The following is a 19,971-nucleotide window of genomic DNA, read 5'->3' on the forward strand; positions in this document are numbered from 1 at the left end:
TATTGGTTTCCAGTATTATTTCGTAGGGCTAGGAATTCTAAAAGCTGTTTTGTTATCAACTTTTCGAGAATTTTGCCCAAAATGCATATCAGACGTAATGGATGGTATGATTTGAGTGCGGTTTCATCTCTATCCGTATCTTTTTTTTATGGTTATGACGTTTGCTTGTTTCCATATTTCAGGGAAACTTTTTGTGACAAGACAAAGATTAAAGAGAGACATCAAAAATGGAGTGATATTTTGTGCGGCGATTTGCAGTATTTCTGCCGGTATGTTGTCAGGTTGTAGTGATTTTCTTCTTTTAAGTTACTTTAGTTACATTAAGACTTCCTCCTCGATGAAAGGCAGAATCGGCGTGGTGTTGTATTCCTCTAAGTTTCTTGTTTTTATATTTTTGTGGGATATGTTATCAGTTTCCTCCGTGTCGTCCGGAAGGAGTTTCTGCAGTAATAATTTGGCTGTTTCTTCTAGGTTGCTTGTGAAAGTTTCATTCTTTCTGTAGGGTTGAGAAGCTCCTGCCCAATTTTATTTTCCCTGCAGCTATTCTGTAGGGAAGTTCCCATTTATCCTTCTCCAGTTTAAGATTCACTAAGTTAGTCCAATTATTAATTTTGAAGTCTTTTAATTCCTCTTCGTATTTTGTTTTATCCTTCCTGTAGAGCTCTAAGTTAATTTGCCTAAATGAGTTTATTTTTGTTTTTTGATACAGTTTCCTGGCTCTGCACATTGTTCTCATACAACATTTCGGACTATTTTAAACGTTATTACATTGTGGTCACTGGTGACCTTCATATCATGGACCTTCCATTCTTCTATCCTCCCCGATAGGTTGCAGTTCATGAGAGTGACATCTATGTTGCTAGATGCCCCCGTTCTGCCTCTATATGTCTGCGAATTTCCAGGTAAATTCTCTATAAATAGGTTATTCGCCGCAATGATGTCCTCCATCTCTTCACCATTTGGATTGGTTCTATCTCCGTGCCACAATGGGGATGAAGCATTTGCATCCATTGTCATGAGTACTTCTAAGTTTTTATAAGCATTGCAGGCATCGTCAATTTTATTCAAAAATTTTTTAATATTTTCACTAAACTGAAAATATCACTTTATTAAAATGAAAGTGAATTTCATTTGAAAATTGAACACAGTTTATATGACTGGTTGAGTGTTGTACTATTTTTGTTGGTATTGTTTTTATGTTTAATATTATGACTGCTGCAGTAGATTGTTCGTTGTCCTGAATAGTTTTTGTGTAAGTTGGCACAAAAGGGATTTTGTTCTTGCATGTATACGGTTCTTGGAGCGCAAGTACGTCAATGTTGTGCAATTTAGCAAAATCCAAAATTTCATTTGTGGCTAATTTTGCCCCCTTTAAATTTGCCTGTGCGATGCTTATATATTGTTTTTCTATGGGTGCCTTGCCATTTGGAAACAGTGTGGCCATTCTTTGGAGGCGATGAATACTATTCTCCCATGTGCTCTCACAAAGTCAGCATAGACATCATCGATCACAAGGCCTCACCTCGGCGAGCGAAAGCAGTTTCCAGCAACGCAAGCAGTTCTTCTGCATCAGTTGGAATGTTGTTAGATCTCAATGTCATCCTTCCACTGCCTCAGGAAAGGGAAGGTAATTGTTTTCCCTTTCGGGTGATTGTTTCTGATCATTAATCGTAAGGCTGTTACCAGGGTATCACTTTCTTCTAAGCAGCTTAATCTGAGAATTTTCTCAAAATCTTGGTATAAGTGTGTCGGATTGGTGTTCTCCATCTTCGTGCAGGAGGGGGCACCCTCTCCTCCCGGTTCAAGTTTCAGTGCGATTCCTGGTTAGGAGTCTCTTGCGGCGAGATTCCGTTTATTCTGCTTGATGGGGAAGGGAGATTAGGTACCTGCAAGTTAGGTTGACAAAAATATTCACTGTACGAGTGGGTTGGTTTAAAGATGGGGGCATTGGGATCTAGTTCTGAGTTGTGGGTGACGCTTGCCGAAGTTTCGGGATTTGTAATGTGAGGGTTTTGAATGAGTATTTTTTCGTCTAATAATTGAAGAGGGGCATAAGAGGGGAAGAGGAGAAACTGTGTTTCATATGGGGTGATTGTGGCAGGGTTATTGGAAGAGTTGTAATGATTACTGGCTCAGGGGGATGAAATAGATGCTAAAAGGGAGATGAGGTAGAACGAGGGTTGAAAAGAGGTGTATTTGTGTGCAAGTCTTTTTCAAGGTGAAGGTTATATATTCCCAGGTGTGGATTTTGTTTGAGTGTAAAGTTAGTATTTGTTTCTCCACAGTGTGTTACATCATTGAGAAAGTCAATGTATAGTTTGACAGAGTTTGACCCTTGGTCGTTCGCTGTCGTTGCATCCAAAATTCGTTTTATCTCCTGCATCTTTCTGGCACGGTATGCCGCTGCTCTCCCTGCATTGCATCTTCGACAGCACAGGGTGTTGCGCTTTTTTCTAGGTTTTTTAATGTTGTTATCCATAATTGGTTCTGTCGATAAGTCTCTGAAGTTGCACTTTGTGCGTTTGGCATTCACTTCCACTGCAAACATTCTTGTTTAATTTGCAAGGAATACAGACTTTTGGATCTCCTATTTTAGGGCACTGGTATATACCATATACTATAGGTATTCCACCGTTCCTCCACCCAAAACTCCGATATCACAGTTGCCATCCACACCAACAGCCATAACACCACCTTCAATAACTGCTTCCGTGTTGCCATCATCCACCTTCTACCCCCCCGCTCTGACACATCTTTCCGCAGGCGATGGGAAAGGGCCTATATAGCAGGCATGCACGCCACTATACCCCCCGGACTCAACCTAGCCAACCAGTAACTCTTTCCTCTCCTCCCCGAAACTACCCACCCACCTTACAGTAAACACTGGCTAAAGTATTTCGTGTCTCCTTTCAACTGTTTCTGGCAACACTGACCGTAGAGACGCTACGGTCAGTATTCTGTGCCCCTTCTCAAAGTGTCGTCGATCTTTTATCTACCTTCTTGAAAATGCGACTCAGATCGCGAAATATTGAATTATTTCTATTCGTGTGGTAAGTGTTTACTGTCTCCTTCATTATTTGTGTGTATATATATATATATATATATATATATATAAAAAAATCAAATAAGGTAAAAGGAAACACTCACCGGACAGTATAAAAATTCAAAATTTTCGCTAATTTATAGCATCATCGGTGTGAGAAGAAACAGAAGACGGAACCGGAAGTTGGGGTCCTGCAGAGTTGCCAGGTCCCCATTGAAGAAGAAGCGGTGCGTAGAACGAAAAAAACTTTCGTCACCAGGCTCGTCGTAAACTGTGAGTGTGTAGGATGAGTTGGGAGGGTGGGTGAGGGTTGGGCATTACTGGGTGGCCTTGTTCAGGCCAGGTGGAGTGGTTCAAGGCCACCCAGTAATGCCCAACCCTCACCCACCCTCCCACCCTCCCTCCCAACTCATCCTACACACTCACAGTTTACGACGAGCCTGGTGACGAAACAGTGTTTTTTTCGTTCTACGCACCGCTTCTTCTTCAATGGGGACCTGGCAACTCTGCAGGACCCCAACTTCCGGTTCCGTCTTCTGTTTCTTCTCACACCGATGATGCTATAAATTAGCGAAAATTTTGAATTTTCCTACTGTCCGGTGAGTGTTTCCTTTTACCTTATTTGATTTTTACTTAGCCCTTTTGGCCCTCCTTGCTTTTATGCATTATATATATATATATATATATATATATCCAGAGATGAGTATATATGGATATATATATATATATATATATATATATATATATATCCATATATACTCATCTCTGGACGGGGTTAATGGTCCTTGTAAAAGTCTGCTGTATTTGTTTGGCATCCTTCTTCTTGTCGACGTCATACATGAATACAGTGAATTTGCTGTTAGTTACAGTTCTCTCGATTTGGGCCGCTTTCTCAGTGCTTGGATTCTGGGGTGTAGCTGCCGTTTGTGCATATGTTTTGGAGAGAGGCCGGATTTCTCCTGTAGGAGTTTGCAGGCTGTTTTGAGTGATTTATTTTCGCTCACTACATCATGATGGATTTGTCCCATCTTAGCTATTAGTTCAAAGATAGTGTTTCTCTTGTCAGCCGTAATGTTCTTGTCTTTGGACACCAGGCTATTGAGTTCCAGGGATAGCTTCAGGAACATTCCCAGGTGAATTGCACTTGTTTCTGGGAGAGTATCCGGTTCTATATTTGTGATGGAGGCATCCATATTGTTTACATTTTCCAGTGGGGGAAGGGAGTTTTCAGCATTCTCTCCTGGGGCCAATTTTTCCTCTTCCTGGGTTCTTTGGTTATCTCAGGAGATCGCTTCCTCTTGTCATTCGTGGTTACACGTGATCACTGACACCGGGCCTCCAATGTGAAAGGATGGGGTGTCATTTCGTTTGGACTGTTCGGAGCTTTTGGGGGTAGGTTGATTCCGGCCCCTCCCTTGGGGCATGATCTGAGATTTCTCTCTATTGACATGGAAACTGCGTTTTCTGTTCAATTGTTTATTTCCTCCACAGAGTCCATAACATAACGTGGCACGAGAACAAGAGAGCACTATCGGTACAAAGTCCATTCTCTACGCACCCAGCTCACATCAGCTCCTTCCACGTATAGGATTAACTGTTGACCGGAATCTCAACATATACAGAAATATTTCATTAGAAAAAGTACTCACCACTCAACCCTGGTGCTGAGGAGTTGCAGGTTCCTTTCATTTACACATTCACACACACAAAACACTTTTCAAAAACACATTTTATCCTACTTTTCTGGTCGATTCGGCAAAAGAAATCACTGAGCTCGCGTTCGTGTGAACGTATCCGATTGAGTTCTCTCCACTGGATCTGGCCGAAACTAGTGGTATCGGAATTAGAAACTATCGGTTGGAATTTATTTACCAATAACCAGCCAATACTTTTCCCGCATTTTGGTATCTTATGCGGCCAACAAAAAATGTTGCACAACACTCTCTGAATCTAATTATCCTGGAGATCATGCAAAATTCAAAGTTTCTTTCTATTTTGCACCAATTGTTTTGGTAAAAACTGAACTATTGTAAAATTCTTGGCAAATTGATGCATGCAATTGGATCACAATACTTACACACTAATATTGATTAATATTTTGAACAGCTTAAAAGTTTTACAAATTTCAAGTATTGGGTTTGGTATCAGTTCAAAGTGGTATTGGCTCAGCCCTAATTTTTATACATTTTGTACATTACAGGATGGTTTATGGAGTTAATTATGATATATTCATGAAAAGTATGTTATTTTTTAAAAAAAATTACAACACTGGTTATGTCAGAGGGCACTACCAGGTGCGTCTGACATCTGGCTGGCTATGTATGCCCGCTTGAAATGAAAAATTTGAAATTTTTCATAGAAGAAGATATGTAGGTTAGACTTAGTCTCGTATCTTTATTTTGTACAAGAACTTTTTTACACTTTAGTAAATTTTCTTCCCCTCAAAATATTCATGTAGAGAATCATTTGATTAATTAACCCAGCATTGGTCGACATGTTAGCACTGCGCTAACATTGAAATTCATCTGCTTATATATCTATTGTAAAATACAAAAGCTCTTTGAGATGCAGACTAGCTGTCTTTTGTTTTGTTACGGTTGGGAAAATATAATAGGGTGGAACGTTCCCTTCTGTTATTAGGAGCTGTGCCGTGATCCCATCAACATATTGTCAAAATGTAAGCGTAACGCTCACATGTTGACCAACTGTGGGACAGTTTTTTTCTTTTTTTTTTCAGTGAATTTTATTGGTCTTCTTGTGTTTAAGTGACATTTTTCATGATGGACAATACTCATATATTGCAATGGTTAATATATGATAGAGACTATGAAAGTGTATGTGAGGAGCAGTGCGATATTCTTTATTCAGAAGATAGTGATGTGGAGCAGCCTAGCATAAGTGATCATGAGAGCAACAGTGAAGTATCAAGCATCGAAAATTACCATCAAATAAAAAGAAATGTTGATGTGCCACAGTACAAGAAATGTTGATGGGCCACAGTACACTGAACGTGATGAAACAACTGGTATATTCACATAATGACCAAAAAATGATAGAGAACCAAAAAAGATCAACAAAATTTGAAAAAAAAATGGGGGTGTTAGCGTTATGCTAACATGTTGACATCAGTGTTCCGCCGAAAATGCCAGGTTGTGATGTTCCTTTTGGGTGATGCCACTGGATTACTACGTCACCGCAATTGCCCAATCCCCTTGTGTAGTAGAGTTATGGGACTCTCTTTTACTTAATTGCTGCATTGAACATTCTCAGGACGTGCAGGTACAAAAATTACTAACTTTTACTGTATAACGTTTATTAAAGCTATATCACTTTCAACAGTCACCACAAACTTACTACTATACTTACTTATGAAATAACAACACAATAGGTGGCTGCTTTTTGTTTATAACAGTGTCTTTTAAAATATTACACATCACCTCTCACGACTCGAACAACGTTCAATCTTCTGACATTCTGTTGTCTTGGCCACGGATTCAACAAAGGATTAGACAGTTCTAGTTTTTCTCATGCTACCGGAAATGGCTTCGTTTCCGATAATGCATGTCGTCAACATACATCCAAAAATTATACATTTAACATTGACACAAACAACAATATTATAACAAACAAATAAATCAAACCGATTTCTGTGAAATTAACGAACAAATAAAACATATTCGTGTTACAAATAATCAAGGCGTATCAAGGTTAATGCTTAAAAAACATCCACATAGACAAAGGAAATACTCACCACAAGGTTCATGTCTATTGCTTTTTGTACAAAAGTTACATTCTGTATGTGAAAATGTGGAGAACATACAGAAATAGAATAAAAGTTTCTCACCAATATTTAATAATTTTTTGTATGACAATCACATTTCTGAGGTCTTGAAGGTCCCTAAACTTAATATATTACACATTCATCATTTGTTTACATATTTGCCTTTTTTTTTAAAAAAAAAAAAAGTCTCTTTACTAGTGTACAATCAAACATTGCATACAGAGTAAACATGAGGTAAGCAGTTTGGTAAATTTTTCAATAACTTGTTGAATGTACTTGTTTAGCATGTATGTGATCATATCATTGTGTGATCTTAGGATGCACACAGAGAATAAATAATGCATGAAACTGAAGGTTTGTAATTGTGAATACATATTATTAATATAGAAATCAAGTAAAAGCATAAAGAGGATTGAAGTATTTTTTTCTTTGGCAGGATGAAGACCAGTTTTGTAGTGTGAGGCATCTTCCTGATGGATATTTAGGGAAACTCCAAATTCTGAAGTCAGGTCGAGCCCGTCTTGTTCTGGGAAATCACATTCTGCATGTTGATATAGGAACTCAAGTGGAATTTTTACAGGTAAGATTTAAAGTAAATATTGACGATTTATGATCCACAGCTTTAAATTAAATCACTTTAATAAGTGAGATACAAATTACAATGTAACAATTGAAGAATGTTTATTTGTCATCATATTTTCCAATTACGTTGATGTGTCGGATCCATGACTTCACAAAGTTTTCAAATTATTCTGAACATCAAAGGGGCATGATATAAATATGGACTTTTTTCATGAAAAAGGATTATCAACACTTTCTCTTTGTTACCCTCTTTGATGTTACAACTCCTTGTAGTTTTCCCTTGTGTGTAGCACCTAATAATGCTAATAAAGGATTAGTCATATTTTTTGTACGTGACAGCATACTGCAATCAAGAATAATTGCATCTGTTTTTATTGTTGATTGACACGTGTTGGTATCAATGCATTTGCTGCTATGAGTGATGTCAGTTTAGTAGATTCTAGATGGTAAAAAGTTTGGTTTGATTTGATTTGATATAGTTTATTTTACTTCGCGTTTTGTGCCTCTTGGCTAATTTGCGAAGATGGGGATGAGTGATGAAATGATGAAATTGATGAATGGACATTCACAAACAACCAAGCCCGACCGGGATTCGAACCCGGGACCCTTGGCGTCGCAGCGCGATGTGCTAATCACTCGGCCACAGGGTCGGGCGTAAAAAGTTTGGGACCACATTTTTAGTGAGTTACACAAATGATGAAACGTAAATGAATTTCATGGTACAAATCAAGTTCAAATACAGTTTGTAACCTCTTCTCTTAAAGGTTCATACTTTTCGAAAAGCATTGTTTTCCTTTTTAAAGCTTGCTACAGTTACATTCATGGACTGATTTTAATATTTCTTTGATGTGAATTTATATTGCTCACCAAACCTTGATCCGCGGTGGCTCAGTCAGTAATGCGTCGGACTACAATGCTCAAGGTCCCGGGTTCGATCCCCGGCCGGTTGAAATCCAGGAACTTTTCTAACGTTGGAAGTGGCCCTTGGCGCCCACCCATCGTCGAATGACATGGGTACCTGGGGGAAACCCTGGTGGGGTAAAGGCGGTCAGGGGCGTGATGCTGATCACATCACCCCCACTCATGACCGGATCAAGAAAGTGTGAGGTGTTACCCCCACACCCCCTATATGTCTTCATGGCGTGGTGCTAAGCACAGGGGAGCACTTTACTGTTTTTTTTTTGTTTTTTTTTTCACCAAACCTTGAAAGCCTTGGTTCAGTTTGTATTATGTGAAACGCACTTTTCGAAACTGAGCGATAGCCCCTTAGTTCGCTGCAGTTTTTGACTCTCTCTACCCTCATGTGTCTAATTGGTTACATGGTGCAACACCAACACCGAATTGTTGATTTTGTGTCTAGTAGTGTATTTGGTGTCTGCACCATTTACACTATGTTTTGGAGCATTGTAGTTTGTGGTGTATAGTCATGTAGTGCATGCTGACTAATCAAAACAATGTTAAAGCAGCAGACAGGTATTTGTTGAATCCTCTGAACTTGAACACTGATATTCCTCTACTTGGTTGAATATCATTTCCTTGCACCAGCCTGTCACCTGGATACACCTGCAGTACACTTAGTGTCAAAAAGGCCAGCGAACTAGGCAGGGCTAATGTTTCAATTACCCCATGTGCAGGCAGCTACCCCTAGACACTTTGAATTGTTTTGAAAATTTCCTGACATGTGCCACTCTGAAAGCTGGTAATGCAAGGTAAGATGTTAATTTACACGTACCTTCTAGATTTTGCATCATAATAAGTCATATTGTGTTGCAGGAATTGGTGTCGGTGAATCTTGATGAGAATACAAGAACTGGAGACATGAAAATCCTCGGACAAGTGAAGTCAAGGCTGGTTTGTTCACCAGACTGGGAAGCAATGATGAAAATTGTGGGTGTCAGATAACACACGTAGAAATTATTTAATGCTTGCAACTGCAGTTAAATCATTTCAATTAACTCGAGTTCCTGTGATCAGCTGTTTACAGAAGGAGGAGTTTGTTGGTATATACTTCCTGTTCAAAGTTGTACTTTGTACTGGTTGCTGTTACCCTTTATCATCAGTGTTACAAATGTATAAACCAGGGATTGAACTAAGAATTATTGTATGGGTATATTCTGATAATGAGTTTATATTTGATACTGCAGAAATTCAAGCAGTAAATAATGAGAGAAGTATTACACTGTGCATAATATAACACTGAAGAAGTATAATACTGTGCATAATACAACACTGGAGAAGTATAATACCGTGCATAATATTTTTTTTCCATGAAAAATTTACACCTTTATACTGTAATACGCATGTTCCGAGGAACCCATGTATAATTCTACTTCTAGTACCTGATGTTATATAAGTTAAAACCAGCTTGACAATTTGTAAAACATAATCCTGTATGTGATTATTTTTCCCCTTAAAAAATGTATATATGTGTGCATAATTTTTCATGTCATTCCAGAGTGAAAAAGTATCTCTATTTGTTTTGAACTAAAGTGTTTCTTAACTACAGGACATAAAATCTACCACCTCTTGTGTGATTTACATATTTAGATGACAAATAATTTTGCTATTATTTTCTGTAATATGTACATAATACAAACGGAGAAAAGTAGCATTTTGAAATGCAATAAGTTTCACAGTTCATAATATAGTTATTTATGTTCAGTTGTTAATATTTAGTACCCAGTTTATATAAAACTTCTTTGTACATTAAGCTTTATTATTTTGTTGCCTGTACTCATTACCTTCAATACTGTGGTAATATGAAAGCATGCATAACTGACAAGTTACTATACCTTTGTTGCATTTACAAGTTGTCACAAAAGTTGTTGTTGTGATTTTTATGTTTGCTGTCAATGTGTACACGCACATACTATGTGGTCAAAGCATAATTTGGTAGTAAATTGGATTTCAGTAAACTTGTATAGGACACAAATTTTGAAGCTGTAATGAAAATTTGCTTAATTATAAAAATGCATTGTTGTTCCAACTACACATTTGCTACTTGTAGGAGATTTCACTGTATGACAGTGCTGGTTATGTGTGAGAGAAATGTTCACATTTTTTATTATGTGTTCTTTGATGATTTTATTTTCTGTCTCTTAAATACGCTAAAGAGTGAACACAAGTGATACAACTTGTCAATAAGTAACTACATATAAGATGTAAAACTGATATTGGGGAGCTTATTGTTATAGTATTGCATAATAGTAAAGAATTCTGAACATAACTTTTTTCGTATCTTTGCGCATGTGTCTGGTGTTCTCCCTGCACTGAATACACTTTCATGCTTTGCAAATTTCATTCTTTTTAATATTTAATAAATGAAGAGGTTGAAATATTAGCACTTCAAGCTAAGAAACACATCCTTTCCTTCAAAAACAAACTTTAAATAACGTGTATGTACCTGAAGTTTTACTCATCAAATTCTTTCATAACTTATGTCCTCTTAGTTAGGAGTCGGGAAAAGAAGTTAAAATTTACATATTCATTAATAATAACCTCTTGTTTACCAAATTTCTTGATTGAGATATTTACCTGCAACCCCTCGAGTACTAAATATCTTGATTGAGATATTTCGATACGTTCATAGTTTTTACGTCGTAAAATCGCTATTATTCACTGGAATTGCGATTTTCTTCTTCTATATTATTGTTAACACATATTTTGCACCATAAAGACACTTGCAAGTCTTGTTCTTCCATAAAAAGTGGGGTTAGGGAATGGCGGGAAAATGGCAGCTTCCTTTGAAACTGAGTCAGTGGCTCATAGATATGTCGTTTCGGGGGTACAACTCATGTTCTATTGCTCGTGTGATAATAGTGCAATTATTTTCTTGTTCCAGACATGCCAGCGATCATTTCCATGTGTATTTTGACAATGTCCTGTACTTTGTTGTCCAGGGGTGTAGGGGCATTTTTCTTCAGAAATTTTTGAATTTTCCAGTTCCTCCCCTCCCCTCCGCATCCATATATACACTCAATGTGCATAAATTGTATGTAGTCCGAATCTATGGTTCATTCTGCGTATAACGGTACTTGCTTCATCTGTCAGGGCAATTAGCTTCCAATATACAGTCTTTTGAAGGTAACTGCAATCCGAGGCTTGAGTCAGGGGGCACAGAGATGTCATTCTCTTTGGGTGGGGGAGGCTACAAGTAGTGTTCTATTGCTCATATGATAATAGTGCAATTATTTTATTGTTCCAGACATGCCAGCGATCATTTCCATGTGTATTTTGACAATGTCCTGTACTTTGTTGTCGAGGGGGGCATTTTTCTGAGATTTTGGAATTTTCCGGTTCCCTCCTCCCCCTGCATCCACATATACAATATGTGCATAAATTTTATATAGTCCGATTCTATGGTTCATTCTGCTAATAACGATATATCATTCATCTGTCTAGGGCAATTAGCCTCTGATCTACAGTCATCTCAATTAAACTCTGCATTTTGCTTAAAATTGGCTCTGTACCGGGGAGCTTACCTGGCAAAATGGGCTTGGTAATCAAAAGGTTAGGAGGTGTGAAAGGGGTCAGCAACTATGTACATATGACTGGTACACCTTCATCTGCCACTTTTTATGATTTTTCAACCTTACCTTTTAATGAATAGGTGATTTTTATCTTATTTTTCCCACTCCTAAGCGACATGAATTCTCAAAAAATTGATCGATTGATTGGAATTAAAATTTTGGGTGCATCAACATTTATGCTGTTTACAACCATCACACAAGGACCAATCCTCCTATCATAACTAAAATTAATACATCTGAGAACTAACATCTCCATACTTTTCATAAAAACTGATAAAAGGGGAGGGCAGATGCCCAACGTCCATCTGCATACATTCAGGGGTATGCACTTATCGCCCTGGTGCCTTTAAATCAAAAGCAGTGTGTCTGTATCCTCGGAACTGTGGTTTCCCAGTTTTTCTTGTGTCCTTTATTTGTTTTATTTCATTTTGATTTAGAATAGCTACAATATTTGGTGGTATGGATTGAAGCTGATGTTGTAAAGGGGCAATCAGCACATGTTAGGACAAGAGAGAGGACAACACAACCCACAGAGGATTATACAGGCTGTGGGTCTAGGTGCCAGAGCCTTATTGGCCTGCAACAATGCAATTACTGGTGTGAACTATATGGAAGGAGAGGTTGATATTTGGGTGCCTTCCGAGAACCTCACCCATTACTACACCCCTCAAAAATTTGAGAAATAAACCTTATATACAATTTCAGTTAACTTTTAAGTCAATTTACATCAGATGTTAGTAATTTTTATTTTTACCCCATATGAAATAGTATCTTTTTACATTGGATGTCTGGGGTTGTACCTTCCCCCAAGTGGGACACTGCATTCCAAACAAGTGTAGTGGAAGATAGGAAACCCACCCAGCCCCTAATTGTACCAATGTATTTGTGTGTGATAATTACATGTTGAGTATAATTATTTCACCACTCATGCGTACATACTTAAGATGGCTTCGTGACACTTCACGTGGCAAGGCAATTGTGGCCACAGACTAATTTTGTGTCTGTTACTTGAATTCAGCTGAAACTTGAATAGGAGCTGGACGGACACCTTGAGGGACTTTGATTTTGTTCAAATGCAACATTACAATCAGTTTCATGATAGTAGATTAAAAACAGTTTTATTTCCCATGTGTGGTGTCCTCCTTTCAATCTTTTGCTAAATGACTTATACTGAGCTGAAATTTTTATGAAGCAGAGCTGCAGCTAGAGATTTCTACAACACAGTGTAAAGAGTGATTTTGTAAGAAACAACTACAATATTTTTTTTTTTTCATAATGCAGCTATATACATAGTCCAACTTTAGGCTTGGACTGGACATCCGGTAGTCAGGCTCATGAACCATGCTTGTCCTCATGTATATTCTTGTGCTTAGCACGGAGCAGGGTGAATATGAAAACATAGTAGCTGTAATTGCTCTGCTTATGGTTGGAAAGTCACCCAGTAAGATTTTTCAGCCCCTAAGAAACCCTGAAGATCAGCAAAAGGTTTGTGTACCGCACAATCCAGAGATTCACTGAGACTGGTAGTGTGAAAGACCACTCAAGAGTTGGTAGACGTATGAACAGAGGCAGCTGTTAAAGAAGTGGTGGCTCGCATGTGCCGAAATCCCATCTGGAAGCAAGTGATAATGGCACTGAAGCTGAACATTTCACAACAATTAATGTCCAGGACTTGGAACTTACCAACAGAGTACTGAACATTTCCTGACACCACACCTAAAGAAGCAGAGAGAACTGAAATCGAGACTGCTCCTGCAGCAATACACAGACAATGGACATCGCAGTATCCTCTTCACTGAGGAGAAAGTGTTCACCACTGAAGAAAGTTTTTAACTGCCAAAATGAAAGTGTGTATGCTTCAAGCTCTTGAGAAGTTCGTGATCGAGTTCCCAAAGTTCAGAGATGCCACCAGCCTTCCTCAGTCATAGTTTGGTGGGGGGTGAGCTATGAGGGTTCCACCAGGCTTCATTTTTGTAAAGGGCTTAAAAATCAGTGCGAAAGTGTATGTGGAAAGTGTCCTGGAGCCTCTCGTGATGCCGTTGAACCAAACTGTTTCATGGTGAACCCTGGAGCTTCCAGAAAGATTCTGCTCCAGCTCAAAAAGCGAGGATGACACAATGGTGGCTGAAGGCCAACATACCTGATTTCACCTCCACTGCTGATTGGCCATCTGTTAGCCGTGATCAAAATCCACAGGACTGCAAACTGTAGCCAGTGCGAGAGGGGATTGTCTGCAAGAAGATGCACCCTATAATTGAAACTTTAAAGTGCTTCTTGATGGCAGCAGGGCGGACTTTTCCATCAAGAACATCCGTGCTGCAATAGATGCCTGACCAGAGAGACTTCGAGCCTGTGCGAGGCAAAAAGTGGGAATTTTGAAAACTGACTGGTGCTATTTCTGTGCAACATACTAAACTAAAATTTAAAAAATGTGAAACCATATTGAACTTATTCACAAAATAGTGTGTAACAGTATTTATAGCTAGACTGTGTACTTCAGAATATTATTTATTCTTTGCACAGTTCCCGCCACTGGATGAGTCATGAAAAGGTGATAACACCGTGCATGTGCTATCAGGCAGTGAGCAATGTGAGTTTGGGCCCATGTCAATGTGTGAAGTGCCAAAAGTGGTTGGTGCAATGAGTGCTGTTGTGTATGTAGGAGTTTGGACTACCTAAAAGATATTTACAAAGGTAGAACAGTGATTGTGAATCATATTTCAGGTTTGACTGTGCCAAAAAAACACAATTGATTGATTGTTGATTGGTTTGCTATTTTACTTTGCTTTTTGTGCCACTTTTGGCTAATTTGCAAAATGGGGATGAGTGACGATATGATGAAATTGATGAATGGACACTCGCAAACATCCATGGCCAGACCGGAATTCAAACCTGGGACCCCTTACGTCATAGCATGATGTGCTAACCACTCCACCACGGTGGCTGGCACAAAAATGCACGAGAATGTGATCAAGACTTGCATGAAGCCTGTAGCAACAATACCTAGCTGTAGCTGATGGTTTCAAAATGTGTAAGTACATTTCTTTATGTAGTTGTGATGCGTCAATGAGAACAACATCAACATGAGGAAACTTGCATCATGCCAGGTTCTCAATATTGTCGCCATTGTGCAACCATCAGATGCTGGTTGCTACAGGCTTCATGCAAGTCTTGATCACATTCTTGTGCATTTTTACCACAGGCATACCTGAATTTTGATCCACAATCACTGTTCTACCATTGTAAACATGTTTTAGGGCAGTCCACAAAAAGGTGTTCATTTCAACCTTGTACATACACAACAGCATTCTCTGCACAGACCATTTTTGGCACTTCACACATCGACATGGGCACAAACTCACATTGCTCCCTGCCTGATAGCACATGCACGGTGTTATCACCTTTTCATGACAGTGTTGCCACTACTTTATTTACAACCCACGTATATGTGCACTTCACAGTCAAGTCATACAAACTCTTAAATTATTATCTACCTTGGTCGACTATTTTTGAAAAGATTCTATTTATTGAAAACAACATTAAAGCAGGCCAAGAATCCCAAACCTAGGAATGTCAAAATTCCTTCTTGCATATTTCCCATATAAATTTAATGTTAGTTTAAAAGCAGCATTATTCTCATTTTGAACAGTGATACTGAGCAATTAGCATTTTTTAAAAATTTCTCTTCTCTTTGTACAGTCACAGACAGTTATGGGTTGTAATGAATGCATCAACTTTCAATGGAATCGTTACAACCCAGCAGTGTCCGTGACTGTACATACCCCTAATAAAACATGATTTAGCGTATTTTTATTTTGAAGTTATAATTTTCATAGAAAGTATAATGATCTACGTATTGAATGATTGTGTCATAGATTTATTGCAGGGGTGTCTCCATTATTTTGGGCAAGAGTGAATGCTACCCCACTATGATATCTTTTGAGTTCTATCTCATGCCTATCCAAGTAACCTGCAAGATAAATTTTCAGATGATTCAAATAAGCATTTCAAGTTAGGGAAATGCTTACTGTAAAATGCTAGCAACCACAAAGGAGCTAATCTGACAACGTTAGCCACCCCTTTACCCACCTGAACAAAATGTTTTGGCAATGGCCCAGGCTTAACCTTTTGGTGCCCAAGCATCTCGAACGAGATACCCAAAAGTAACCCTCAGGACACCAAGCATCTCGATCGAGATGCTGTGTCAAGGTCGTAGTTTTTACGTTATAACTTTTCTATTTTTGGCTAGAATTTCGATTTTATTTTTTTATATTGTTCCTAACACATGTATTTAACAGAAATGTTTTTTTCCCTTTTTTTTGGTCTTCATGAAAATGGAGGGGGAAAGGTGCATTCGAAGGAAGCTTGTTTATCAGTATCGGATGTCAAAATGAAAGTTTTCGGTGAGGGCGCAAGCAGGGGGAGGGGGAAGACTGGTTGTTGAATCTGCATTGTGAGGATGGAATTTCGAAACGTGCTGAAGGAAACCTTTGTTTTTTTTAGCACAAGTGGCAACAGGGGTTACCCAGCATTGTCTAAAAATAGAATTTCAAGCAGCTGCAAGAATTGGCTCTCATTTGTCACTACGTTCTAGCTTTTCGTCCGTGAATGTTGTGTGTAGGTGTCGTTTTGTGCCCAAGTGAGAGGACATTTTTTGGGTGAAGTGACAATTTTTTAAAATAATTTTTGGGGGTTTTCTCCCTTCCCCCTCCATATATACACCAAATTTGCATAAATTTTGCATTTTGTGCATTGACATTTTTTTTGGGGCGGGGCAGGGGGAAACCATTTTTTTTTAAGAAAAGTATTTTTGAGGGGATTTCCCCCCTTTCCCCCTCCATATGTACGCCGAATGTGCATAACTTATATATCGTCTGAATCTGTGATTTATTCTGCGTACAACAGTATATCTTTCATATCTCTAGGGCATTTAGTTTCTGAGCTATAGTCATTTCAAGGTACCGCTGCATTTTGAAGCTTGAATCAGTGGCGTGCCGACCATTCCTTTTGGGGGTACAACTCAAGTTACATTGGTCATATGATAATAATGCAAATATTTTTGTGTTCCTTACATGTCAGCGATCATTTCCATGTGCATGTCGACACTGTTATGTACTTTTTTCTTGGGGGAGGGTGGGGGAACCAATTTTTTTTTTCCGAAATTTTGGAATTTTGAGAGTTAGCCCCCTCACCCCCACCACATATACGCTGAATTTTCAAAAAATTCATATAGTCTGAATCTCTGGTTCATTCCGCGTACGACGGTATATCACTCATCTCTCTAGGGCAATTAGCCTCCGATCTACACTCATTTAATTGAAACTCTGCATTTTACTCAAAATCGGTTCGGGCAATAGAGGCTTACTTGTGAAAAAGGCCTTGGGCGGCAAAAGGTTAACCATGTCTATAATTAGAACCATTCATCGGAAGAATTCGTACCCAAGGAACTTAATGTCAAGAATATTTACTCACACCAATTGAACGACACACGTAGGCAGAGAAAATGGTATTTTAAGTTAATTAATTGCAATATAATGAAATATTTGGTACCATGGCTAATCTTATGGCAATTTATTCTGCTCTTCACACACATGTTGATCAAATGTTCAGCATCCACTGATCATCCACCCCCTGGACAGGGGTAGCACATTTGTGGTGTGTTTGGCACTGACTCTCCCAATCTAAACCTGAGCATGTGTCAGGATTTGTTAGATTTAATTTCTACAGTGCCTTTCACAGTGGATTTGGGCCGTGGAGCAGTGGCTAGTGTGCCGGGCAATGAGAGTGCTTCTGCCAGCAAGTTGGATGCAACATCCGTGTAACTAGAACCGCTAGCTATGTAATGAAATAAGCTCATACAATTACATTGACAATTAAATCAGCACGTCCCTTATTGGTTGGAAATGTCCTGCTTCCACATATTTATGGTTAAAAAATGCCAAAGGAAATTTTCACTAACACATATCAGTTCCTCTTCTGAAATTGCTTCAGTTTCTCTCCTGATGTTTTCTTTGAATTCTTCTTATTTATGGCTTCAGGTTTAAATGTTTGGTAGCTCACCATGCAGACATCATGGAAAATCTTGTGCACAATGCCAGAGGGATTTTTGAGAAGTATGTTCCAATCCAATCATGCTCCAAGGTCATCTAGTTTCTCCTCAGCACATGCAGTTTCATCCTTTGCCTATTATCAAGAACAGACAAGACCCTGTTGCCCTAAATTTGTTCACAAGTTTTCGAACACTGTCTCAAAACACCTTATAACTTCTCTACAAGAATTCTTAATGATGTAAGAGCCGTACATAAAAATTCATTGCTTTAAATTGTATGTATGGCATGACATTATCAGACTGCAGAAAAGCACAAGTAATACGTAAACTAAAACAAAACAATCTGAAACACTTGTTAACAACTTAAAACTTCACAAACATGTGCAAACTGGACACCAGCTATCTGGATACTGAAGCACTGACACGTTCCGTGCCAAGGTCAGGGTCTAAATGCCAACAGATACATTCTCACTGCCAGGCATGCTAACTGCCACTCCAGGGCAAACTCGAATGTGAAAGGCACTGTACTATTGCTTAAGTTAAGTTATGACCTTCATGTAGTAAGGTGTCTATAATGTCGGTAGAAAATTAATTATTCGAAATAACATACAGGCAATAGCACATGCAGAGTTTGCCACATACTGGGCATTTCTTCCCTCTGTGAAGATTCTCAAATCTCCTTGTGTTGTGCAGCTCGCAACGCATGTAAGGACATCTGATGTATCCATTTGAAAAACGACACAGTAACAAAAAATACTGTATAAAACATAACTTGTAACTTACAGTGGAGCTTTTTCTAGTCTAATCTAACTTTCAGAACATTATCCATTGAAGCAGTACAAACAGTCATACTGGAAAACTGTAATATTGATAATCCTGATATTCATGTACAATTGACATTTACTATTAATTTGTTTTGTCAACAGACTTTTAGAAGAAATGAAAAAGCAGGAAATATATGTAACTTTCAGTTGGCAGATTCAGCACACACATTGCAAACACGATAAACATTTAATTAAAACAGCCATAGTAGAGCTATTTTCATATTTAGAATACCAATCAAGTTTTATACAAATGTTTATGTAATCTCTCAACTAAATATTTTTATGTTGATGTCACTCTTGTTTGATGCATGTTTTCTAACTAGGAATTGAATCATCTGCGTCCATGATCTAGAGGATAATAAAAAAGTCTGAAGGCACTAAAGACTCGACAAAAGCAGGCAAAAAAGCTCAGAATGATGATAATGTTTTATTAATGATGACAATTGTTTGGTACTGTGTCCGTTTATTTAATTTTTGAAATCCGGCATTTTAACATCTGCTCGTACATTAATCAGTGCCTTTCACAAAAATCGAAGCATCTGGAAGAGATTTCTTGTTATTTTAGATATGAAAATTAATTCTTTTGTGAATTAGTTTGGCATTCGAAAAATATTGAAAGAAGGTATGCCATTTTCAAATTTAATTATTTTATGTTATTATATGCTGTGGGACCCACCCAACCTCATATCAATGGCTACCTGGGGGCAACCCTGGGGAGTAAAGGTGGCCAGAGCGTGGTGCTGATCGTGGATGATTATTTATTTATTTAGGTGTTCCATAAAGGAATTACCTCTGCCATTCTCATCATCTGAAATATTCGTGCTTTCATAATACAGGCAGGCATTTGAAGATTTATGTGACATACACCAACAAACAATTCTGTATGTATGTGGATACATATCCACACAGTGTCATGAATCACCAACAATATTTTGCAAAGTGTAAAAGGATATTAATGTGAACAAATTTTCTTTATAACTTTTTGTTCATTAGTACAGATCTCTTATTGAAAAACTAAAATCAAATTTACTTTTGTATACATAATAGACATCCTTTTTATTGAAAGTGAATTTTCATTTATACCCCCCCCCCCACACACACACACACACACACATCACATGGAGATATTAAAGCCTACATTTATATTAGAAATATTTATTTAT

General features: G+C 38.2%; 1 protein-coding gene across 4 annotated transcripts in view; it reads left to right on the top strand.

The window, feature by feature from the left end:
* Polr3D (RNA polymerase III subunit C53) overlaps window positions 1–10,648 on the top strand; it is a 53,246-nt gene extending 42,598 nt beyond the window's left edge. For all 4 annotated transcript variants that reach the window (XM_083112091.1, XM_083112080.1, XM_083112097.1 and 1 more), the window contains 2 exons: window positions 7,261–7,404; window positions 9,180–10,648. In XM_083112091.1, coding sequence (XP_082968217.1) covers window positions 7,261–7,404; window positions 9,180–9,308 — 273 coding nt within the window. In that variant the 3' untranslated portion in view covers window positions 9,309–10,648. The remainder of the gene's footprint in view (window positions 1–7,260; window positions 7,405–9,179) is intronic.
* Window positions 10,649–19,971: the final 9,323 nt, after the last annotated feature.

The sequence above is a fragment of the Lepisma saccharinum genome, chromosome 1, assembly GCF_977018435.1.
Source record: "Lepisma saccharinum chromosome 1, izLepSacc3.1, whole genome shotgun sequence".
In the NCBI taxonomy this organism is placed as follows: domain Eukaryota; kingdom Metazoa; phylum Arthropoda; class Insecta; order Zygentoma; family Lepismatidae; genus Lepisma; species Lepisma saccharinum.